Source organism: Lepidochelys kempii, chromosome 1, assembly GCF_965140285.1.
Source record: "Lepidochelys kempii isolate rLepKem1 chromosome 1, rLepKem1.hap1, whole genome shotgun sequence".
In the NCBI taxonomy this organism is placed as follows: Eukaryota; Metazoa; Chordata; order Testudines; family Cheloniidae; genus Lepidochelys; species Lepidochelys kempii.
Genome location: NC_136380.1, coordinates 12720246 through 12745827, shown reverse-complemented (window position 1 = coordinate 12745827; position 25582 = coordinate 12720246). Strand labels below are relative to the sequence as shown.

Below are 25582 nucleotides of genomic sequence, written 5' to 3'. Positions count from 1 at the left end.
TGGGGTACACAGCCCCAGTTCAGGCCTAAGTCGTGGGTCGGGGATGCACAGCCCCGGCTCCACCACTGACGGTCAAAGCCAAAGTCCCAGAGGAATCCCTGACTTCCCTCATCTCCGTAACTAAATCGTACCCTCAGATACCAGGAAGGGCCCCACGCGCCCCGAGGGGTGGGTGAGCACTCCCTTCTCCAGGACAGACCCATGCCCACCTGAATAAAGTGAGTGAGGCTTGCCCACTGTGGAGTGGCAATGAACCCCTGAGCATACGGCTCTTGAGTGGCACCCCAAGGTCAGTAAGGTTATAGTTCAGGGGGGCTTGGCCATGCCGTGGGGATGTGGCTGGGGGAGGCCCTTTCGTGGGGTTGCAACTAGGGACTTGGAGTGCCCGGATCCTGAGGGGAAGGAGGTGCTGTCTGGGTGTGCGTGTGTGCGAGCGAGCAAGCGTGTGCACGCTCGTGCACATACTAGGTTTGCTAGCTGCACCCCTGCCCTGACTCCTCTGATGTGCTTTGGCTTCCAGATGTGCAGCCCCCGGAAGGGAAGAGCCGAGATTGCCTGATGACGATTGTGCTGCGAGATGGCTCCAAAGTGACCCTGTGTGCAGAGAGTGAGGACGACGCGTTGTAAGTAACTCCCGGAGGTGCCGCACGAACAGCGGTAGGATGGCGAGGATGCCCCCATTTTATACCATGCCTGTCTCTGCTCCACTTTAATGCTTGTTCGTGGCCAGTGACCAGAAACCTGCCAGAGGCATAAACGTCACTGGACTGTTGCAAGAGACACCCCCTCCTGGGAGCCACGGTGTGTTTCCATTCGCCGTCTGGGGGACAGCAGTCCCGCAGCGTCCATGGAGTCTGCTCCTGTACAACGCAAACATGGTGAAAGGAGCATGCTCCAGCATCGGGTTGGCAACATTGTTAAGGGACTGTTTGCTAAGCACCCCACCCACCCGCCACACAATAGTATTTTTACTGTTGTTCTTATCGTTATTATTAATCATACTAAGCAGTACTCGCCTACACTCACCAGGGGTATTTCTTGCTGCTTTTTGCAGCACTCAGCAACTCATCTTGTACAGAGATTGAAAAAATAAAAGGGGGGGCATGGCCCCTGACAACCCCCCCCCCCGCCTGTTCCGGCACCCCGGCCTCAATCCAGCACCTTTTACAATAATAATCAACTTACCTCCCCAGAGTGTAAAACGTTCAAGTTAAGGGTGATGGCTGGCCTTGAATTACAGTGAGGAGTGCCCCCATTGGATTCACTTTTGGGCCACATCTGTATCGGGCTATCTGGGTTCTTATATTGGTGCCCCTCACACAGGATCCGAGTGCTTCTTGTGTCACTGATAGTCAATATAAAACACACAGGGCCAAATTCATCTCTGGTGCAAGCAACCCAACTGACTTCAAATGATTTACACCAGGTGTGTGTCTGGCCTGTTGTGTGTGCATTTCCCCCCTCCTCTTCCCGGGTGAAGTGGGAAGTGATTTACATAACTTTAAAGAGCATAATCAGAGGCTAGACACCAGAACAGACCTGCTGTGATCACATGACCCAGCTGCACCCCTGGCTATGGTGCTGCCCCAGGGAATGAGCTAACAGGGAATTAAAGATTAGTGGGGCTGTCAAACAGCATTAAAGTCACGGGGATGCACGCACACCCAGCTAAACTGGGGTCATGCACTGTGAAAACTTCCAGCAAGCCGGGTGGCTTCCTGACTGTGAACCCATCAAAGGAATCTTGCTCTTACTTTCTCCAGGCGTCTAGGGTTAAGGTGGCGTTGAATAAGACCAAATTCCATTGTGTTTGGGCAGAGGAAGGATTGTCCAGTGGTTATAGTGCTAAATGGGGACTTGGGAGTTTCCTGCTCTACCACAGGCTGATACGTGATCCTGGACAAGTCATTGTTCTTTGGTTCCCAATCTGTACACAAGGGATAATAGCACCACCCTACCCCACAAGGGTGTGGTGAGGATATATACGTTCTGGGTTGTCAGGGTCTTAAATACTATAGTAACAAGGACCAGATAAGTACCATGGATAGATGTGGTGGCTATTAATTACTTTAATCAATTTAAGTAGCCGTAAGGAATATGATTTATCGGGCTCCCAAGACAAGAAAAAAAACCAAACTTGGCACTGTAGTTATTCACCTACTCCATACAAACATAAGATCTTCTGTATCATAGTGTTTTTCACTAATTAGGGACATATTTTTCCCCTCTGAGTTACATACCTGGGATTAAAGTGAGTGCAGATCCCAGTGCAGGAGCCCTAAGAACCAGTCCAAATTCTGATGATGGAATAGTGAACTGTCCTGTAGTTATCGGGGGTTGGACTAGATGACCTTCTGGGGTCCCTTCCAACCCTGATATTCTATGATTCTATTTCTGCACGCAGTCTAGGAGTCAGTACTGTAAATAATTCCACTATGTAGCTAGGGAGACGCCCTGTGATACACAGCTGAGATTAGACTCTGAGATTAGCCTCTGTGAGGATATAGGGTCAGAGAAGTGGCTAAGTAGAAGTGGCACCTTCTTACTCAACAGCTCTGCTTCCTGTCTGCCTTTAACTTTTATCTGCTGGTCTCATTAGCGTACACCTGTCTTCGCTCCTTTTAGCCCTGCTGAGGGATGCAGCTTTGGGAGAGCGAGCTGGGTTCTGTTTTGCCTCTCTTGTGTCAGCCTGGTTCCAGATGCAGAATATTAATTGCAGGTGTTGATGTTTGAGGCATAAAGAACCCAGCTGAGTTTTCAGCTCTGAACAGTTTGTGAGACTGTCGGATAAAAAGGCCTGGCTTGGAAACTGATGGCGTTTAGATTGGCAGTCACCAATGGATAATAAATATGGAAATTCCATAATGTCACTTTAAAGGAGAAGTGGGGCCAAATTGAAACCTCTCCAATCCCAACAGCCACCTCCTCAGCTAACTAACCAGAACTATCTCGATCTAAGGAGATTCCCAGGGGCACAGGTTCTCCTCCCAGGTCCTGGTTCATTCCTGGTGAAAGGTTCCTGGCCCTTTGTGAAAGGAAGGGCCTAGTCCAGGGGTTCTCACAACAAATTTTTTGGTGGCTTCAGAGTGTGGCCACCAATTCTTGCTGGTGGCCGCTCTGACAATTTTTCCTAAAATAATTAACTTTGGGAAAAACAAATAAATATGCACATCAAAATCATTGTAATTTATTTATTGCTAGCTAGTAAGTCTGCTGCTGTGAAAAGTGATATTAAAAAAACATACAAGTATCACTTTTCACAGCAGACTTACTCAGCCTCAGCAAGCCTGGGGACAAATTAAGCCCTGGATGGGGAGGTGGATGGAGAGGCAGCAGGGACCAGGGGCGATGAGGGGTGAGGGAGGCAGCGGGGAGCCAGAGCCTGAAGCTCGGGGGATGGGGCCCCAGGAAGGAGCTTGACGCTCCGGGGCCATAGCCGGAAGCCCCATGGCCAGAGCCTGTCACCCTGCCATCCCAGGGCTGAAGCCCAAACCCCACCATCCCTGGGAAGGTGGGGAATTCACAGGCTGCCTTCTCCTCCCGTGTTGTGTCCCAGGTGTCTCCAGAGGGGGGCAGGGCCCAACTCCTGCTGGCAGCCCCAGCAACCAACATTAAGGTGGCACATCCAAGAGCAACAGGGAAGGGGAGGGGTGGCTGGTTTGCCCCCCAATCACTGCCCAGGAGGCTGTGGCCACAAGAAAAGCCCGTGGTGGTCACATGCGACCATGGTGCCTGCATTTGAGAATCGCTGGCCTAGGCGCTGTGCTGTTTGCTGAGCTCCCTGATAGTAGAGCAGCGTTGAGAGATTAACCAAGGAAGAGCTTTGCCTTGATGTGGTTTTAAAATTGCTCCAGGCATCTATTTGCTCACATATTGTTGTCCCATTTTGTTTATAGCGCCTGGAAGATGGCAGTGCTGGAGGCGAAAAACACCCCGGTGAGCCTTTCCTTCTTCCATTTCATAGGGCTCTTATTACAGGCTGCAAATAATGAGCTGTCTTCTTCCATCTCCCCTCCCCTGTCCACCGCCCCCATCCCCCATCCCATAGAGTCAGTCAGTGGAGGAGTGTGGCGGGGGAGGCTATATGCACAAAGGCATCTCGTCCCAGAGAGTGGGAAGAGGCATGACCATACCTGGAGAACTGCATTCCCTTTTGGGCACCTCCGTACTAAAGAGATACGGACAAACTGGATGGTGCTCAGAGAAGAGCAACTGAGAGGATTCGAATTCACGAGGGGTTGATTTATGAGCCGAGGTTAAGGTCTTGATCCAAAGCCCCTTGAAGGCAGTGAGGAGTCTTTCAGCTGACTTCATTGGTCCTTGAATCAGGACCTTCTTAATAAATTTTGCTCACTATCATTACCAATTATTTGCCCCAGCTGAGATTGGAGCCTCATTATGCTAGGTGCTGAGCAGACACCTAGTAAGAGGCAATCCCTGCTCCAAGGAGCTCTTTACCTAAACAGGCAAGGCAGACAAAGGATGGGAGGGGGAAGTGAGTCACAGGGAGGGGAAGCAACTTGTCCAAGGTCACTGGACAAGAACCCAGGTCTCTTCTGACTGCCAGGGCAGTGCTGTGTCCGCTAGACCACACTACCTCTTGAGTTTAACGAGGCAATGACTAGGGATATCGGTCTGGAGCTGCCTAAAGGGATTAGTTTTATGGATGTAAGTGGTTATTTAGTGTAATGCACAGTTTTATAACCAGGAGGATTGGGCTGAAAATAATAAGCTGGACAAAAGCCTGAGGGAACATACCGTAGGGAGAAGCCCTGCCCCAGCTGGGGGATGGACTTGCTAACCCAGCAGGCCTCCTCCATCTTGAATATCTAAGATTCTTTTGTTTCTACCCATGACGGAGCAACTGAGCCAGGCCTATGCCAGCAGCCCAACAAAGAGGAGCCTATACCAGAGCGAGGGCTGCTGCTGGACCCTACAGATAATGGGAGAATTGTTCTGTCCAGGGACAGAGTGCACTTCATCCCAGGCCTCGCCTCGGATGGCTTTGCTCCTAGCACTGTAAAGATAGAGCAGGACCCCTTCATCCAAATGGGCCGGGGGGGGGGGTAATATGGACTAAAGGGGCATTGGATAAACTAAGGGCGCTATGAGGCAAACGATGCCTGTTCAGGGACAGGAATTAGGATCATGGGGGTGTACGCTGGAGGGGAGCGGGGGATATGTCAGGGAAGAGGGGATTGGCTAAACTGTGTTCTAATCCAGTGTTTTTTGTTGGATCGTTGGACTCTTTGTTGGAGCCACCTTGTGGTGGACTGGTGGACGGCTGTTCCCATACGTCTTCTTGGGGCATGGCCAGACACAGGTGTCGCCTTCCCACCATTTGCTCTGTCCAACCCTTGACTGTCTCTGTGTTGTGGTGGTGATGCTCCTGTGCTTGTTTCTCATCTCAAATACTGTTACACCCCCTACTTGCTGCTCGGGATGGTTGCGGGAGCCTATTGGTTGCTTACGTGGGGCTGGGAGACATGTGCTTTCGTGGTTGTTCCTGTGGGCGTGGGAGCAGGGATGAGAAGCTGTGCGCCTAAGCTTCTCCTACAGCCGATTTCCTTAAGAGCTGCAGGGTGGCTTTCAAGGATCCGCTCGCTGCCTTGCTTACAGACATTGGAGCAAATTTTTTGCAGTGGGGGTTTGGGGCAGATAGTGGATGCAGGGTGATGCATCTTTTCCTGTCCCCACTGCTCCTTGCCTCAGCCCATCTCCCTCTGGATTGATTAGACACCCTTCCCTCACCTCCCACACCCCCCATGCTGGGATGCCCACTACCCTAGTAAACCCTATGAGCATTTACCTTGCTCATTTCCTTTGTTTGTAGGATTTCTGACTTGACTTTTATACAATACTCCACCAACAAAGTCCCACCACAATATTTCTGCTCTGCTCAGTGGTCATGAGACAGGTTAGGTGGCAGAGTCCATGCTACTCCATGTGGTATGTACAGCACGTAGACTGTGAACCTGACTGATCTCACACCAGTGGTATGCAGGAGCCAGTCCACTGAAGCCGGTGATGTAAAACTGGTGTAAGTGAGAGGAGAATCGGGCTCAGTGTGAAGCTGTATGCGAAGGGCCAGTTGGTGTTTTGTATTATTGATTTATAAAAGAAAAGGATGTCCAGAGAGACCTTATTTTAAAAACGTGTGCAATTGCGCAGTTAAGGTGGAGCATCTCACCATAAAGAGAAGCAGTGGGGCCAAGTGGGTAGAGCACTGGACTTGGACTCAGGAAATCTGGGTTCTGTTCCCAGCTCTGTCACTGGCCTGCTGGGTGATGCTGGGCTAGTCACTCCACTGCTCTGTGCCTTAGTTTTCCCATCTGTAAAATGGGGATAATGCTGACCTCCTTTGTAAAGTGCTTTGAGATCTATGATAAAAAGTACTATATAAGAGCTGGATATTATTATGACTAAGGTTGTATTGCCTGATTTGCTTAGTTTGTCCACCATAACATTGCACAAAATGTTTATTTTTGTGTGTGTGCATGGAACAAAGAAACAGAAGACTGGCTTATTTCATGCTCAGTGTGGCAGGATTTTCCATTGAGCTGGGAAAATTATAGTGAAAGGAAACCTAATTGCACTCCAGTTTCATGAGGACTCCACCATTGAAGAAAATAGTCCATCACACAGTAGCTACTGCTGGTCCAACAGAAGTCTAAGGCCTTACCTACACTTAAAGTGTAGATGCTATTGTTGTACTGGAAAACCTTCCTAGCGTAGACACAGCTTATACTGGCAACAAAGGGCTCTTGCCAGCATGGCTTATACTGGTTTCCTGAGCAAAATAAGTTGTAAAGCATTCATGCCGATATAACTGCATCTACACTTGGGCTTTTTGGCTGGCTTAAAAATGTCTTAAAAAACACCCCCCCACCCCCACCCCCCTTCACAGATGTTACTATTCTGGCAAAGAGTTTCTGGAGATGGCTAGAGAAACACATTAGGACATTCGTTTAGTGGATCAAATCCTGGAGAAAGGGTGCATCTTGAGAAGGCTGATAGAGCCCCCACTTCCTCCCTCACCAGCAGGATAGAGTAATTGGAAGGCAAAAGTAGCGTCTCTTTGGTTGATAAGTCTTGGGGAGCTCTATGAAGAGAAGGGTTTTTGTTTTAAGCTTGGTGGCTCCAGTGTTCTCTTGTTTGTATTGTCTGAACCCACAGAGTTGAGTGCCACTGGCAAATAACATTGCCAAGTGATGCTGGGGGAGAATAGTGCTGCTAAGAGCATAGGGAGAGCGTAAATGCTGTCACGCTGCTGGTCTGACAGCCATTCATAAAGCTAAGATTCTCTGGTGAGGAAACGCTGCTAATTGGGGGTGGAATTAGCAATAACTTTTTGAATTGACCTCTTCAAATGAACTTGTTTACTGGATTTATCACAAAGAAGGGAAATGGGAGGATCCTCTTCGTTGTGCTGGAGAATAAATTGGAGATGTCCTTCAAAACACAATGGCTGGAGCCTGGGAGCCCTGCCTCCTGTTGCTGCTCCATAGACATGTTTCTTGGAGCACAGAAGATTCTCAAGGGTTCTTCTTGCTTTCTGCTATTGTACAAATTCTTTTTGAAAAAGATCAATAGCTAAGGGAATCCTTGGGAAATGTGAATGTATACGAATGAGTGAGTCCAGAGGAGATGCAGCGTTAAGGGAACTGGCTAACAAATTTATCAGACCGCTGTTGGGTTGTTTTGTTTTTTTGAAAGCCACAGGGAATTGGCAAAAGCAACTCTTCCAAGAGGAACCTAGCACGATCCTGGCAATTAGCCTATCTTCTATCCCCAGGAAAATAACAAAATCTGATATTAAGAAAATTGCTAAATACCTTAGGCCAAATCCCATGGTCCTTTCAATGGGAATTTTGACCGAATGAAAAAGGAATGAGCCTTTGACTCCTAGGGGATAACAGAACCATGAGCAATAGGCAGGCTGGGTGAAGTCAATAGGGCCAAGATTTCACCCAATATGCTTATAATGACTCGATCCTGCAAAGACTTAAGGAGGAACTCCTGAAATCTAATCCCGCCTCTGCTACTCACTTGTTCTGTGGCCTTGGGCAAGTCCTTTCTCCTCTCTGTAGTTCAACTTCCCCTCCTGTAAAATGGGGGTGATGACAGCTCCCTCTGGGAATGAATTAATGTCCGTAAAGCATGTGGAAGGTGTAAAATGCTATGCTATGTATGTGGTGAATATTGTTAGTGGGAGTCTGCAGTGCATCAATGGGGCATCCTGGAGACCCCTGGACATGTTGTGTGACAATTGCTTTATGATATAGACAGATCGATACTGTGGTAAAACGGAGCCTAAACAATCAGCCTAAAGAGAACAGAAGAGCGAAGCCAATGTGTGCCGGGGGACGCACCTCTACCCTGTTTAAGACCAATCTCAAGCCTGTGGTGAAGTTTGGCTACCTAGAGCATACGCAGCCCCAGCATACCACAGTTGCTGATGAGGCCACCCATCATATAGCCAAGACCTGCACTGCATTTGCAATGCTGTCGCACCACCTACGGAACGATAGGGGTGATGAAATTAGCACTAATCGAAATATCTGTCGGGCAGTCGGGCTGACAGTGCTTCTGTAGGGTTGTGAGACATGGACAACGTATGGTTGCTGCGTTAGGAAACCTGTCCGTTCCATAGGCGCTGTCTTAGGTGTGTTTTGCATGGTCAAATGGTGGGACAAGATTCCCAATATGAAAATCCTTAATTGTCACCGGATGTCTTGCTTTCAAAGCATGCTCTTTAAAGCTCAGCTGCGTTAGCCTTAGCATCTCATTCATGCGGCCAATTCAAGGCTACCCTAACCCTCTGTGGTCAGCTAAAGAGAGGCACCTGTTCTTTATGGTGGCTGGTAGAAACGCTATAAAGACACACTGAAGTCAAATTTGAAAGCATGTGTCAGAGCTGGGCCATGGGTGGCCAGCGTGTGCTAATCAGGGACCAAGTTGTGATCAGGAGACCTGTGGCGGAGTGGAGAATGATCCAGGTCAGGATAGCAGGAAGTCAGGGGCAGGCACCAAGTTGCAGGCAGGAGGTAAATAGCGGAGTCAGGGATGAACCGGGGTCAGGAGCTGGAGTCACAGTAAGGCAAGGTCTGGAGAAGAAGCAAGCAGGCAATCTGCATCATTGCTCAAACAGCTCCCTGTGATGGCTTCCGGGTTTATAGACTGGCATGGGCCAATCAGAGTGCTGGGGAGGAGGGTGCCACTAAGTCCCCACTGGGTGGTATTTCCTACAGTGCCTAGCTTCACAGGGCTCCCCAACGGAAACCGAGCTTGAGCACCCGGTGGCGATGCAGAGGCATCCGCGACAGTGGCCCAGCACCTTCATGGTCCCTGGTTCTAGCCCCTCAGGTGCCTACAAGCACGTGTCACTGACATGCCACAGCCCCCACCAGAACAAAGTGGCAGCCTATTTGTCACATCCCTGTTAACCACGTAGAAGCGAGGCTCATTTACAGCTTATGTGAGCAGCGCGAAGCAAGGATGCATCAGCCTGCAATGGTCATGGACTGTCTTGTCTGTCCCACATGTAACTGTGTTTGCAGTTCTTGCCTTTGTCTGACCACACATGTGCAGGTTCACCTGTTCTGTTTGCCAAGTCCTTGTAGCGTCTCATCAACATGAAACTCTGTCATCATCAGTCGGAGCCCCCTGAATGGACGCTGCAGGTGGTCCATGTGACTGGAGTAGAAGAGTGAGATGGGAGGGCCGAGGTCCCTTCATAGGTTGTCCATGGTCTCCTGCATAAAGCAAGGGACTGGAAGGTGCATTAGAACCCGGGGCTCCCTGGGCTGCCATGGTCTAGTGGTTAGAACAGGGTACGAGGGGGCAGGAGACTGCAGTTCTGCTCCTTAGTGGTACATGCTGGTCATAGCAAGAGAGAGAGCACATGGCTCATGATTCTCAAGTCCTGGCTCTGCCAACAACTGAACCCAACCATGCCTTGGTTTCCCCCACGGTATAATGGAGAATACTTTTGTCTTGGTTGCTCCTTTCATTTCCTTACCTAGTAATAATAACTACTGTAGACCTGGCCGATGGGGACCGAATGGCTAGGCAGCAGTTCTGCGGAAAAGGACCTAGGGGTGACAGTGGACTAGAAGCTGGATATGAGTCAGCAGTGTGCCCTTGTTGCCAAGAAGGCCAATGGCATTTTGGGATGTATAAGTAGGGGCGTAGCGAGCAGATCGAGGGACGTGATCGTTCCCATCTATTCGACATTGGTGAGGCCTCATCTGGAATACTGTGTCCAGTTTTGGGCCCCACACTTCAAGAAGGATGTGGATAAATTGGAGAGAGTCCAGCGAAGGGCAACAAAAATGATTAGGGGACTGGAACACATGAGTTATGAGGAGAGGCTGAGGGAGCTGGGATTGTTTAGCCTGCAGAAGAGAAGAATGAGGGGGGATTTGATAGCTGCTTTCAACTACCTGAAAGGGGGTTCCAAAGAGGATGGCTCTAGACTGTTCTCAATGGTAGCAGAGGACAGAACGAGGAGTAATGGTCTCAAGTTGCAGTGGGGGAGGTTTAGATTGGATATTAGGAAAAACTTTTTCACTAAGAGGGTGGTGAAACACTGGAATGCGTTACCTAGGGAGGTGGTAGAATCTCCTTCCTTAGAGGTTTTTAAGGTCAGGCTTGACAAAGCCCTGGCTGGGATGATTTAACTGGGAATTGGTCCTGCTTTGAGCAGGGGGTTGGACTAGATGACCTTCTGGGGTCCCTTCCAACCCTGATATTCTATGATTCTATGATCCTTGTTGTGTCTTGCCCCACTAGCCCTTGGTTGGGGGCGGGGAGGTGTTTTGGAGGGGCACTGGAGCTGTGTTTCCCCATGGCTGTGACTCCTCCTCTTCCAGTCTTCTCCCTCTCTGCCTGGTGGAGGCAGGGGCTGCAGGTTAACACGTGGGATGACAGCGAATTTGAGAGCTGTTAGAAGAGGCTAGTTCCCATTGTCTCCAGTTCACTCCGGAACAAAATGAGCCAGCCCTGATGAGGAAGGAGCTGTTAGCATCTTTAATGTGGGGAATCCAGCAGCAAGGAAACAGAAGTCTCCTGGTAGCTGGGCTGGGAAGAAAGAGACGTTTGCTGCTGAGCTGGCGCATGCTGGGGATCAATGGTTGACCCTAGCAGGGCTTTTTTGGAGAGGGGCCTGAAGCTATGTTTGCAGCAGATAATGAGTTTTCCTATGTTCAGTCACACAGTGGAAGCGAAGGCAAAGGGACACAGGGAGGAAGCAGCCAAGTGCTGTGGCTAGGAGAAGGCAGAGCTTTCTGCACTGTTGGAAGGCAGCTCTAAGTTACAAGCCTGCAACACCTCTTAGCTGAGGATCTTGCAGGCAGGTGGATGTCAGTATCATCCCCATTTTACAGAAGAGGCACAGAGAGGGTTAAGTGACCTGCTCAAGGCCACACAGCAAGTCAGTGACAGTGCTGGGGGGAAAACCCAGGAGTCTGAGTCTTCTGCCTGTCCTAGCCACATGCGCTCTGAACTGGTGATGCAGACCATGTGTGCATCCTCGCTACACCCTGGGAGGTGCGGCAGGGCTGTTATCCCCATTGTACAGATGGGGAACTGAGGCACAGAGAGACTTGCCCAAGATTCCCTGTACCACTAGGAAATGATCTAATGCTGTGATGCTTACATTGGAGACCCAGAGAGCAGGAGTGTCTCAAACCTGGGCTGACAGAGATGAATTAAAGGAGAGTGTGCATCAAAGTGAATAAGAACGTGAGGCAGATAACCTTTGGTTGTCTCTTCCCCTCCCCCCCCCCCGAACCCCCCAGCACACTCAATCTAATTGTGTATTGAGCGAGATGAATGGGAGAAGGAGATTAAAACACAGGTGACTGGTGCACAAAAGCCAGTGTGGGCTGTGTGAGGCTGATCAGTGTATTGATTTATGCTGCGCATCTTGGAGCTTGAGGGCGGAAGGGTGTTGTCCTGTTGCTCTGTCCCATCCCATCCCTGGCTCTCTCAAGGTCAGGCATCCAGGGGCATGGTGCTGCATGGGGAAAGGGAAACGGGTTATTTCCTTTGTCTTCCTGGAACTCAGGGAAAGACAAGTAAGTGGGTGGGTGGGGGTGGGGAGGGGTGATTCTTCTCTGGGTTTGTTCTTGGATTAAATGACCTCTGTCTCTGCACAAGGTCATCTGCTCCTGCCGCTCTCTGGCCTGGGCTGTGACACATGGATGCGCTTTGCTTCTGAAGTGCAACGTCCTCACTGCCCCGTGCAGTCTCCCATCACACACAGGAGCAAAGACTAGAAGGTTGAGGGTAAAGGCAGGCTCTCATTTCACACAGACCTTGTCAAGATAAAAAGCCTGCCTCCACATTGCTGGCCCTCCCTGCTTCAAACACACACCTGGATTTCTGCCAAAACCAGGCCTGGCGTCGGTGGGCCTTGGGCCCCGGCCTTCCCAGCTTGTACACACAAGAGGGACGCAAGAGATTTTAATTGCCTTGCCATGCTCTGGCCTCTCTCCCTGGCCTGACCTCTTTGCATCAGCACTGAGCAAAGGCCCACTTTGAAGCTGCCTCTTCAGCAGAGGAGCTGCTAATTAGGCCCTGTCCTGCTGGGTGTGTGAAGTGACTTGGTTCACTCCAGCCAGGCAGGCTAATAAACAAGAGCTGGATTCTCCTCCTGGCTAGGAGGTTCCAGGCCGGGGTCTATCAGGGCCCAATGGCCGTGTTTGATAGTTGGTTGTTAGTATTGAAACCCGTTAGCCTGGCACGTGACCACTAGCCATGAGGAGAAAGAGACTGTTCTACTCTTTTGAGTTCAGCAGAGAGAGGGCAACTTCAGGGGAGCTCCAAGGCCATGGCTGGGCATTGATTTCTGTCCGAGCTCAGAGTCCAGTTTGCTGCTCGGTGGCAAGTTCAGGGCCCTGAACGGTGGCTTCCCCTGCAGCCCGAGCGGATTGGGAGGAGAGCAAATGGCGGAGGGTCTGACACTCTGCAGCAGACTCCTCCCAAGTGGGGGCGGCTGCAGCTGAGGCTTCCAAAACTTGTTTGACTCGTGACTTGTTTTTGTTTTTTTTGGCCTGTTTTAAGATGTCCAGGTTAGGCCTTGTCCACTACACCCGCTACCCCGTTGGGCGGTCCCGTGACCAGGCGCTAGCTCCCTGCTGTAGTTAAAATATCGTCAGTCTTACAGCACTGTGAGGATGGACCTTTGAGCCGTGTTCCCAAGCTTTGCTGCGGCTCTGCTGAGTTCTAAGGCCCCGATTGTGAGAGACACAGACCCAGGGAGTGGGGCCCCAAATGCCTATAAGCCAGCTTTTGTGCCTTACAAATTCTGGCCTTAGGCAGGTGCTTGCCCAGCCCCCAGCATAAATTAGAGCAGCCTCGGGGGCTACCTGAACTTGTGGTGACTTTGAACAGGCCACCGTGGGCTACTCTGCCTATAAGAGCTGGACCTGAGAATGCTTTGGTCATATTCCTCCCCTTATATATCCCAGTAAACCAAGATGTAGGCGCATTCCAGCTGCTCTGTGTCTGCCTGGGAATCCCCCCTACCCCACCACCACCGCTGGTGGCTGGTTAAACCAACTGTGCGGCCCCTAAATGGCAGCTCAGCTAAGGGGCTACAGCAGAGCCCAGAATTGGGGGCCTAAGCGTATAGTCCTGTTTACACCACCAGACTTAGTTGAGGGGCCCCGTGTCCTAACCCGGGCCCCGGACACCACAGCTAGCCTATGGGACCTGTGCATGCAGCTGAAAGCTAAAGTTCCACGAGTGGAATGAGTTTGGGAGGTCTTAGCCACACCGGCCCTGCTTTTGTTGGCGGGACCCTGCTGGAGCGCAGTGACTCGGCCCTTTGCTTTGAATGGATCCCCTAGCAGCGAATGGCAGGCGTTTGCAGTGCAGATGGAATCTCCTCCCTGGACCCTTGTCTTAGGGCAGGAGGATGCTGAATTCACGATGTTTCCTTGAGATGGGACTAAAATCCCTTCCCCGTGGCTCCCCATACATTAGAAGGGTAAGCGTGTTCCCAGAGCACAGCCGCGCACCAGCTGCAGCCTTCCCTTTCTTTGTGTCTGTAATATTGATGTGGTGCTTGGTGCAGGCTGGCTCAGAAACCCCTTCCTCTCCAGCACCACTGCTTTTGCCTCCTCAAATCCTCCTTGTTCTCAAGGACGTCAATGCCCCCAAAACATCTGCTGCAGGATCGTGGAGAAGGAAGATTTAAGGGGGTTGGAGGGGGGTGTGTGTGTGAGAGACTTAAAATTCACCCCTTCGTGCTTTCTTGTGTTTTATTGCTACAGTCCCCTCAGCCCCAGTTGCACCAGGGAATGCAGGAATATTTATTAGAGGTATTACAGTAGTACCTAGAGGCCCTGTTGCGCCAGGCACTGTACGACCTCAGAGTAAGGAGCAGCCGCCGCCCTGGAGAGCTTACTGTCTACATAACCCAGCCAGGTAACAGGTGGAGGAAGGACGGATTATCTCCCCCATTTTACAGCTGGGGCATTGAGGCGTTGGTTAGGCTAAGTGACTTGCCCAAGGTCACAGAGGGATTCTGTGGCAGAGCAGGCAAATGAAGCCAGGATCTGTTTGTCAGAGTGGCTGAGCACCCTTTCCTCCTACTGACAGCAGGCCTGGGATGGCTCCAGCTGGGCACCCAGAATCAGAGGCTAGTTCAGTATGTTTGGGCCTTAATGACTTTCCCGAAATTTCATAGCAGGCCGGAACCGGGAACAGAACCATGCTCTCCAGACTGCCCTTGTTCCTGTGTCACGGCTGCTCTCGGGCTTGGTCCATGACGATGCAGGAGCAGGCAGACTGTGCTGGACCCCATGGAGGAAGCAGCCAGCCCCAGTGGGGCCCTGAGGTGCCTACACGGCCGCTCCTGTGGGGAGAGATGTAGAGGATTTAAACTGACCCGATGAATGGGCTGTAGGAGGAGAGAGCAGCCTGGTATACAGGCGGGTGTAGCAGCGCAGGCAGCCCCTGAACAACGCAGCCCTATGATAGACCGCTGCCTCTGTGCTAAAGCCACCCACCCAGCGGCCTGCCTCTCCTGCAGCTCACCAGTCAGGCCCTGTGATAGCCACCCCGTAGGGAGGCCATTCGATGGGGGCACAGCAGTGCCATTAAGTGGCCACTCACCAACTCCACCAGTTGCCTGGCAGCATCTCCCCAGTCAGCAGGAAACCTGTCCGGCTCGGCCACGAATGGCTTCGTTTCCCAGCTTGGCCTTTTAATACCATTCTGCCCCTGCAGGCTGTGTAGACAGCGAGTCCTGTTTGAAGGTTGCAGGGCAGGGGGAGGCCAGGCTGGGCCGGGGCTCCATCCTGAAGCCCTTTGCTGGCTCCATCCTGTGCGATTCTACACCCACATGGAGGGAAGGCGTGTCTGTCAGCCACGCCTGCCTTGCATGGTGGCCTATGCTCTGTACAAGGGGAGTGTTTTGTGCCAATCGTTAATGCCAGGCATTGCTGCGCGCTGATCATTGGCAGAACAGGCAGCAGGCATGCTGGTTTCCCCAACGCTGCCCTGGGGTGAGAAGCTAGACTAGCCTCCAGCCCCTTGGTCGGAGACCGTCCGTTCCCCTTTGGTCCATCTGGCACTGACGTACACCCTCTCGCAGGTGCCCTGGTATTGCCCCTCCCTGGCACGCTCCATACTAGCCAGTTCTGGGACCTGACCCTCCCGTAGGGCAGGGGCTGAGGACATTCGTTCCTCTCCATTCCCTGCTGTCTGTGGCTCCCGGGCAGCAAGACCAGCCCATAGTCTGTGGCGAGGGCTACCCACGGACAATGAGATTCTTTACTGGCACCCGGCCCCTGCGGTATGAGCCACTTGAGCCATGTCCGTGAACCACTGAGTCTAGCCCATGGGGAAGGATGGGGCAGGGCATTTTAAGGAGGTGGGAGGGAGGCAGCTGCTGGCAATTTGGGATTCCTTTTGATGCATCCCAGCTTGAGGTTCGGGGGATGGCTCTGGCCATGTGTTTCCATGGGGATGCCATTCACCTCCTGTCTCAAACCTCTGCTTTCTAATCATATTTTCCCCTGGTTGAATTATTCACTGAGTCACCCCCCTCCCCCTCCCCAAGCTGGGGGGCCTGGAGGTGGCCAGGTCATTGCATGGGTTCTCGCCTCGGCCACATTTCACTCTGGACTATTGTTCGCTCCCACTGAGTGCTCCATAAAGCAGTGGTCTCCAAACTTTTTGGCTCTCGCACCCCCAGGGTAAAGACGGGAAGACCTGCCGCAGATGTGCTGCCGATGGAAGAAGAACGGAAGACCTGCCGCAGACGCGCCGCCGGAGGGGAACACCAGCCGTGGACGGGCAGAGCTGCTGCCGAAAAAAAGAAACAGCGGAGTGCCGTCTGGCACCCCTTGGGATCATCTTGCGCACCCCCTGGGGTGTGTGCACCCCAGTTTGGAGACCACTGCCACAAAGTCAGTGGCCAGAGGCCGCTGGCAGAGATGCAGTGATCAGTTCCACACCCCAGGGCACCCCGTAAGGTGCTGGGCTCTTGTGCCGCTGGCATGGATGGGGGTTTATTGCTGCCTGAGTTTCACAAAGAAAGGTACTGGCCAGTGGGCTGAATCAAAGTGCAGTGCTGCTCCCGGGGTAGCCCAGCTAACCCCGCAGTGCCTGAGCAGAGCACTCCAGCACCTGGTAATGGAGGGGCGGGAGTGCAGTCTTGTAATTAGGGCACAAGACAGGGACTCTGGGCGCTCTGCTCTGCCACAGCCTCCCTGTGTGACCCTGAGCACGTCGTTTGGTCTCCATTGCCCATCCGGGCTGCTGCAGACTCGCCATCTGTACAATGGGGATAATACGATTGCCTGTCTCCCACCCTTTGCTGAATTAATAATGAAAATGTTGTAGCCAAGCCCTGGCTATTAGAAACCAGGGTGAGAGCGAACATGGGGCAGGCAGCCACATCTCCCCACTGTGGGGCTCTTACACCCTCTTCTGAGACATCTGCTACTGGCCGCTGTCACAGACCGGCCTCTGGATCAGATAACTGCTGGGTCTGATCCAGGCTGGCCCTCCCTGTGTCCTTTGTCTTCTCTGGCTAGACTGCTTGCACTTTGGGGCAGAGCCTCTCCCTCGGTGTATGTACAGCCCCTGGCACAGTGGGGCCCCACCCTCAGCAAGCAGCTACTGCAATACCAATAGAGAGAGTAGGTCAGGAGGCCTTTCAGCACCACGGTGCCTGGTTGTCCAGCCATCCCAGGTCGGTGGTGGCTAAGTCTTGTCAGGGTGACTGCTCTGAGAGCTGTATGTGGACTGGTTGGGGAGCTCAGCCCAGCACCTGGTGGACAGCCGCCACCCACACAAATTCACCCCCACAACTGGAGCTAACTGGCAGCCTTGGGGAGAGGCCCAGGACTGATGGGGCCACGGAGTCGGAGCCCTCTCCGAGGCACAGTCCAGGCTGGAGAGGCATCCCCTGCTGTCTGTGTGGATACGGGAGGTTTCCGTCTCCAGGGCCATCAGTCAAGCTCCCACCTCCAGCTCTAACACTCATGCTTGTTGCACTGGCTGTCAGAGGAAAGCGAGCTGCGCTCCATGCACTCGTGCTGTGACCGAGGGATCCCTATGCTGTCCGCAGCCGGCATGTCTCTGCTCCGGAACGCGCGTGTCTGCGTTCGGCCTGGCTGAGGGTTTCGTGCTGTGTCCTCCCATCGCTCGGAACGCTCAGTACGTTACCGGGGCTGGTCGAGGTGACGCTATCTGTGAGGACCCCTGAAGAAATCCAGCTGCTCTCTGAACCCATCTGCTGGAGCCGCGTGTGTAAGAGAAATCAGCACAAACTGCTGGTCACGTTCAGGCTCTGAGCCCTTGGGGTGAGCGGCTGTCTGTGCCGATGGCCAAATCTAATCCATCAGAGGCCTGGCTAAGCCACACGTCCAGCTGGGCCAGGGCACGGTTTCCAGCAGGGACCTTACCAGCATCCCTGATTCTGGACAGTCCAAGGACACAGGCGGGAGTTCATCTGTTGGGTTGTGCTTTAATCATCCCTGGAGAGGGCCAGCTTGTAGCCAGGTGCCCTAGCACATTGGCAATGGAGGCCGTTGCCTCAAGCTGTGACTTCACAGCTCTCTCTTAACCCTTTGCTGTCACCTCGCTCACATCCAGCTTCCGTCCTTCCTTTAGGCCAAACGTGTGCCCCGCTCAAGCGGCAGGTTTCCTCCCACGCTGGCCCTCGGTACACAGCAGCTGGTTAGGCAGGAATGAAACCCAGCACTCCTGCCTCTCAGTCCCATCCTCAGTCCACTCGACCACACGCAGCACCAGTAGCTAGTGCTGTGTGCTTTGCTGCGGCCTGTTGGGCCAGTAACACAGGGCACGACCGTTCCTTGCACGTGTGATTTGTTCGTGGGGGGTGCGCCCCTTCAGACTGCAGTGTACCTAGTGTGGCCTCTTCACGCATTGACTGTTTTAGGCCCTGATCCTGCCCCTCTTAATGGGGAATTTTCCCGTTGGCTCCAGCTGGCGGTTTTAGCTGCACTGCAGCATGTGTAGAGATAACAGCTAGTTTTAATCAAGTCAGATCAAAGCTAGCTCGAGTAACAATAGCAGGGGCAGCTGCCCAGGCTCGCCTTGCCCGCCCGGCACCCTGGGTACATCACGCCTCCAGCTTGCAGAGTAGACGCACCCTCAGGTCTCGGGGCCCTTCTGCGGGACGTCTGTAAATCAGTCTGAAGGAGAGCGGAACCATTTAAAACCAGTTTAAGCTCTCACATCATTAACAGCCTCCCTGAGCAGACTCCCGAGGTACAAATAAATACATTTTAATAGGAGGCACAGAGCAGAGAGCTGCTAATCTGCATTAATTCCTCTCCTGAGGCTTCAGCCGCAGAAATGAGCAATTCAATACAGATCAAATGCCCAGGACAGACTGGGGGAGATGGGTTCTGCAGAGGGCTGTGCACAGAAACCCCAGCAGGAAATCTGGGCTGCAGCAGCAGCATTCGCTCGCTCTTGCTGCACGTCTGGTTGCTGGAGGACATTTTGTTAAGCACACGCTGCAGCTGAGGCTGATGATTGGATGCTGTGTGCTTTTCAAACATGGGGCGGGGGGTGCATGAGAGAGAGAGAGACTCACCCACCTGAGCTGGGGTTGTGTTGCCCCCTGAATTCTTTCTTCCCAGTAGTGCAAGTGTGTTCCCCAGAGAGCTGGGTTCTAGGCCCAGCTCTGGCAGTAGCCTGCTCAGTGACCTTGGGCAAGTCTGTTCTTGTTCCTGTGCCTCAGTTTCCCCTCCTGACCTTTGTCTATTTAGACTAAATTTTTTGTGGCAAGGACTGTCTCTTACTATCTGTACCTTCAGTGCCTGGTATAAGGGGGCCTTGATCTCAGCTGGGGCCTCGAGGGCTTACCATAATTGGCCAAGTGAAGCGCGATCCTACATTCAGCCGCAATGGGGTCAGTTTGGATGTAACAATAAGTTTTGAATGCTACAGCCAATCAATTGTAAGATTTCAGGGAACATGCTAGGCCTCAGTGAGCAGAACCCTGTTGAGTTTGATGCAAAATGGAAAAACCGGATGAAAGAAATGCGGGAGACACAGAGCCCCTGGCATCTGGTTAGCAGAGCTAGCAGCTTTAGCCAGGTCTGTAATTGTCTAGAAAGCAAAGAACCAGTTGATGGCACCGTTAACATCTTCCAGCATAACAAGACCCCCAGCTGACCCCTCAGCTAAGCTCTGCCCGTCATCCCAATAGGGTTAAAAATGTTGGCACCCTGAATGACTTATCTGCCTGACAGAAGGAAAAGAAATAAGAATGGTGGGGGGAAAGGGGAATCAGGGCCGCTGGCACTGGGCAGGAAATGGGGGACCCTGGTAGGGGGGAGAGAGAAATGGGGGGGGTCACAGCCCCTGGCATGAGGGAGGAGGTGGGATGGAAGGGAGCTTGTGGGGGAATGGAGAGATCAAAGGAACCCTGATGTGGGCAGTGAGCTTGGCCTACAGAAGCAATGCAGCGTGCCACCATCCGATGTAAAGATTGTTCCCAGGGGTCCAGATACTGGGGCGTTGGGGTTTGTAGAATTACTGGTGACAGGAGCAAGTTTGGAAAGACGTCCGTGCCCTGCCATGCTGCAAACGCTATTGACCATGAGGGTGAGGCAGAGTCAGGAGCAGGTGGCAAGGCATCACCGTTGGGTCTAACATCTGTGTTGCCCTCCTCGTGTAGGTCCATATGTACAACCCGTATGACGACTATTACCAGACAGTTCCCTTGGACTCCCACCAGACCATGTACGTCAGCTCGGGATACTATGGCAACCAATACGGAGGTATGTGTTTCCCCATCATGGCCTCCCCACAGCCCACACTGTTGGGGGGGGCCCCAATGAGGCGGGGGGTTAGCAACCGGCCAGGATCCAGAGGGCTGCACCCAGCCTGCAGGAAACGGAGCAGATTTAGACACCCGTGTTATTTACTTGACAGGTGTTCAGATTTCAACCTCTAGAGCGCAGGGCCCATTTACACCCCAGCCAGTCAAGCCACAGTATCATTCTTATTAATTTACTGAGGGTTTTGCTTATTTCTGTGCATAAAGCAGAAGAGGACGCTTAATTCCTTCAGGAAATACATTTCTTGAGTTTTGTAACTCTAGGTAGAATTCAATTCTGTGCCTAGCTTCACCAGGAAAGGACAAAAGGTCACAGCTCATTAGTTACTTGGCATCATCTCTTAAAGCTAAAATGGGACAGTTTATAAAGAAGCCAATATTTTTTTTAATTTAAAAATTAAATTCCTACGGTAGTCTAGCACTGGTCCAAATTGCATTGCACAGCAGCGCTGCTGCAGACTTCTGGGCCATTCCTGGAGTCATTTGCAAAACATTATATTCCCTTCACGTATTTAATGTAACATAAATGCGTTGAATTTACTGCTTGCAAAAGGTGCTGGATGGACACTTCCTGCTTTTGAAAGGTGCTGAGATACCATGGTGGTGGACACCAGCATCAGAACCTCATTACAGTCCCTTCTGGCCTTAAAATCTATGGGGCCAGATTTTTAAAGGGATTTAGGCCCCTAGAGACGCAGGTAGAGGCCCATTGAACATCCTGCCAGGCTCCTCTCTGCATCGTTAGGCACCTAACTACCTTGGAAATCTGGCCCTATGAACCTAGACAGACAGGACTAGAGACTGATGCTCTGTCTGTTTCCTAATGGGTAACAGCTGCTGCCTCACCCTGGCCCAATATCGACCATCTCATAGGAAGGGAGAGGAGTTCATTCTGTGTAGTCCTTGGCCTCTCTGCTCTGGCTGCCAACAGGGACACCAGTTAGTTCCAGGTGTGGACTGGCCTGAGACCCAGCAAATGCAGTGCACAGAGGCCGCTGACTGGGCAAGGCTGTTCTTCAGTAGCTGGGTGGGTGCTGGATGTGGGGCTGGTGAGGCTGGATGGTACTGGCATGGGGACCAGTGCTGGGCAGGGGCTGAAAACTGAGGTTTATTGGTCCTGGGAGGGGGCTGGCTGGGGGGGCTGGGATGTGCCAGCCTTGGATGGGTGGTCTGGGGTGGAGGGTGATGCTGGGGTTTTTATTGGCACTGGAAGTGGGGGCTGCCTGAGACTTACTGGTGCTGGATGGGGGATTTGTGTTTGTAGTCTGGGTTGGGGGGCTGGTTGAGGCAGAGAGGCTGGCTGGGGGGTTACTGGTGCTGAGAGGGGATTAGCTGGGGGGTTACTGTGCTGGCTGAGGGTCTGGCTTGGGGGTTACTGGTGCTGGCTGAGGGGGATTGCTGCGGGGATACTGGTGCTGAGAGGGGATTAGCTGGGGGGTTACTGGTGCTGGCTGAGGGGGATTGCTGGGGGGGTACTGGTGCTGAGAGGGGATTAGCTGGGGGGTTACTGGTGCTGGCAGAGGGTCTGGCTTGGGGGTTACTGGTGCTGGGAATGTGGCCTGGGTTGGATGGCTGGTGCTGGCAGTGGAGACTGGCTGGGGAAGGAGTTAGTGATGCTGGGAGGGGGTTGCCCCAGAGTGTGACTGGTACTGGGAGGGGCAGCTGGATGGGGGGTTACTGGTGCTGGCAGTGAAGACTCGCTGAGGAGTTACAGATGCTGGATTTGGGGCTAGCTGGGGGGTGTTACTGGGGCTAGGGACTGGGCTGGGGATCGGGCTGAGGGATAATACTGGGGCTGGGGGGGGGGGAATCCATCTGGGGGTGCTACTGGGCCCGGGACAGGGGACCAGGATGGGGATGCTGCTGGGGCTGGGATGAGGGATCGGGCTGTGGCTGGGACGGGGGATCGGGCTGGGGGGGAGTGACTGGGGCTGGGATGGGGGAATCGGGTCGGGGGGTTGCTGGGGCTGGGACGGGGGATCAGGCTGGGATGGGGGATTGGGCTTGGAGGTGTTACTGAGTAGCTAAGCCAGAGAAGCAGGGATGTTCCATGGGACGTTGTTTCAGAATTAACCCCCTGCCAAGCAGTGGGCAGCTGCCGCTTTCTCTCCTCCAGGCTGAAGGGTCCCAGGATCCGCTGCCCTGGAGCCAGTGTGCTAGTCTGAGAGCAGAGGGAAGCTGTGGCTAGGACACATGACCGACTGGGGGCGGGCGGGGGGGGTGTAGCAGCTTCCCATCAGAGCCTGAGCTTGTCAGACATTTACAGGAGCCAAATCCCTGGGTGCCCGGCTGCTCCCCCTCCCGTCGAGCCACATCCCTAATGATAGGGTGACATCTGGTGGCACCAACCTGGAACTGCCCTGGCTGCACCCGCGACTTCGGAGCCAAGCTGTCACAGCCTGGATGCAGATGGGCTCTTGGCTCGCCACAGCAGTGCAGGGGGCCAGCCCTGAATGGCCTGGGACCTCTGGCAGGGGTGGATCTGCACAGGGCTCAGGCAGCCGTCCCTGTCCCTGTCCCTGCCGGAAGGAAGGATGCAGGCCCTGCAGTGGGAATATACATCAGAAATTAAATTAAAGCTGTTTCCTCATCTCTGGCAGGAACCTGGAGGTGGAGAGGCCGCATGCCCTGCCTCAGGGCGAGCCGCGCTCTGAAGCGCGGCATCTGTGCAGCTCAGAGGGGTGCTGTGTCACGGCAAGCCCAGGTCCTGCTTGGTCCTATCATGGGCATGTTAACCCGCCCACCATCAGGGAATCTGGCCCCTGGCTTGCCCAGCTGGGAGATTCCAGACTCGCACCAGGCAGTACCTGAGCAGCGGACCCAGCTCTGGGGTGGTGCGTGAGGCAACACAGCTGTACACACACAAGGCCCCGCGGAAGCTCAGAGCCAAGAGCTCCTGGCTTACGTCTCCTGGGCAGCTGGTTCCTGCAGAAAGTGCGTTTATGCTTTCCTGATTATTAGAGCAACTGGTTCACTTGATTGGCTTATTCAGAAGTGGAAGAGAGGTGTTGCCTTTGTTTTGTTCAAGGCTCAGTCACCATGGCTTGTGTGCGCGCTACCGCACCCTGCTGGGTGGAAACAAATACTGCACTGTGTGTCATAAGCCCTATATTGCTCACTGCTCCAGGAGATTGTCAGCTCAAGCAGGAAGGACACACCCTCACAGTTTAACTAGCCAAGCAAGCAATGCATCACGAACCCTGCCCAGGCTCTCATCAAATGCCCCAAAGCAGAACCCAGGTCTCCCCCTGTCCCCCAGCAGCTCAGATCACACCGTACCCTGGTGTTGAGAGCGAGAAGCAGCGCTCCCCAGGTCCTGGTGAAGTCCCTGCGTAAGCTCGGTGCTGCTGTAGGTTCACTCCTCTTGCACAGGGCTGCAGGAACAATGGTGTCCCTGGGCACCCTCCTCCATGTTCACCCTGCATCTCCTTTTGTCTTTGCCCCTCAGCACCTGGAGTGACTCATGTGATTGTCCGCGAGGACCCCTACCGCGTGTCGGGAGACCAGATGGCTTTGGGCCTGCTGGCTGGTGCCGCCACCGGGGCCGCCCTGGGATCCTTCATGTGGATGCCGTGCTGGTTCTAGGAACTCACTCGCCTGCGGGACGCCTCTGCACCAAGCGCTTGACCGAGAAGTTTGGGTTCCCTCCAGGAGGCCTGCGGGGCGATGCCCTATAACATAGATCGTTGTAAGGTTCCCCTCCCATCCCCAATGAGTCTGCACTTTGCTTGGCGTGCCTGACTAGGTGCATTGGTGGCATAAATTTTCCTTTGCCTCCTAACCCAGCAGTCATTAAATTTTCTGATCACTCAACACACTCCAGATGCCCCTGGCCCACACTGACCTAGGCACTGTGCCTGCCCAACCAGACCTTGACCAGGGCCAAGCAGAGAGCGCTGCAGAGACCTCCGGTACCTCCCAGCGTCGTCTCCTACTCCGAAATGACAGCTTCTGCTCCTGGCCCTCCTCTGAAGAGAGGGACAGAGGAGGTGAGCACGGAGCCAGATCCTTAGCTGGTGTAGGAGGATTTAATTCCACTGATGTCAGTACAGTGATGCTAGCTTACGCCAGCTGAGAATCCTGTCTCGATTGGCCCATGGGTTTCAGATCCCTGTAGCGTACAGGCCAGTGCTGTGTAAGTTGCAGATGTTTTATACGTTGCATTTACAAGAAATCCTCCTTGGACTTAAATAGGAAGTATAAGGAAACAGCCCCTTTCCTATGTAGCAGCCCCCCTCAGGTGTGTAACATATATAGAACATGTGCCTGACAAGCTGTGTAAAGGAAACACAGAAGTCATCCCATTGTGGGGAGAGGGGGCCAGGGTATTTTAGTTTAGACGTGATTCTATATGGTCCAGTGCACAGTGAAGAGCAATCGGCAAAGTCTACAGCGTATTTCACACCACCTGTAAAACGTACTTGGACATGAGCCACGCGAATCCTTCTGTGTCCTATTTACACCAGCGCATGTTGACGCTTACCCAGCGTCTGTTACACTCCACTCACCTATTAAAAAGATACGACTCACTCGCTAAGTGTATGACGCCCTCTGTCCTTCCCCCACGGTGCTTTGTGCTGGGGCTGGCCTGTTGGTTAGCGCCCAGTCCCTTCTTCCCCCTACGGTCTATCCCTCAGCCCCATCTCTTGCTCTCTGAGCTGCCGGGGCTGAGAATACCACCCCCAGGCGACAGGACAAGGGAGGTCTTTGTGGCAACCCTGCGGTGGACCCCCAAAGCGCTAGGCCATGAAGGAGATCGCTGCCACACAGGTCACTGCCAGCAGGGGGATTCAGGAGGAGCGTGAAGTTCAGCCCTTTCACGGGCTCATGGCCAATGCTCAGGCCATGCCAGGGCCCCATGCTGCTCAACTCTTACTCCCCCTTCAAGGCGGCAGGACAGTGAGTGAATAGGACGTGGCAGGCACAAGCCATGCCCCTCCCATTGGCCCGGTTCCAGCCACTTCTAGATGGTTTCTGCTTTTCACTACAGCCTGCACTGGGGGTGCCTGACTATACGGCCAATTCCACACGTGGCTGCTTGAGCCCCCAGACTGACCACCTGCTAGGAGCAATGCCCCTGGTTTGACCCCAGGACACGAAGAGGGAAAGCAGCTGCAGAATAGATTGGCCCAGGCTGGGATGAATGGGAGGAAGAAATTATACCTATTTTATGCCATGTGCAAGGGTGCCCATTCTCTGCCCACCCTTGGGAGTGGGTACACGCAAGAGTGGAGGGCAGTATGC

General features: G+C 53.2%; 1 protein-coding gene across 4 annotated transcripts in view; it reads left to right on the top strand.

The window, feature by feature from the left end:
• PLEKHB1 (pleckstrin homology domain containing B1) overlaps window positions 1–24875 on the top strand; it is a 36419-nt gene extending 11544 nt beyond the window's left edge. For all 4 annotated transcript variants that reach the window (XM_073334623.2, XM_073334632.2, XM_073334649.2 and 1 more), the window contains exons 4-7: window positions 521–623; window positions 3897–3936; window positions 20177–20279; window positions 23787–24875. In XM_073334623.2, the coding sequence (XP_073190724.2) occupies window positions 521–623; window positions 3897–3936; window positions 20177–20279; window positions 23787–23923 (383 nt within the window). In that variant the 3' untranslated portion in view covers window positions 23924–24875. The remainder of the gene's footprint in view (window positions 1–520; window positions 624–3896; window positions 3937–20176; window positions 20280–23786) is intronic.
• Window positions 24876–25582: the final 707 nt, after the last annotated feature.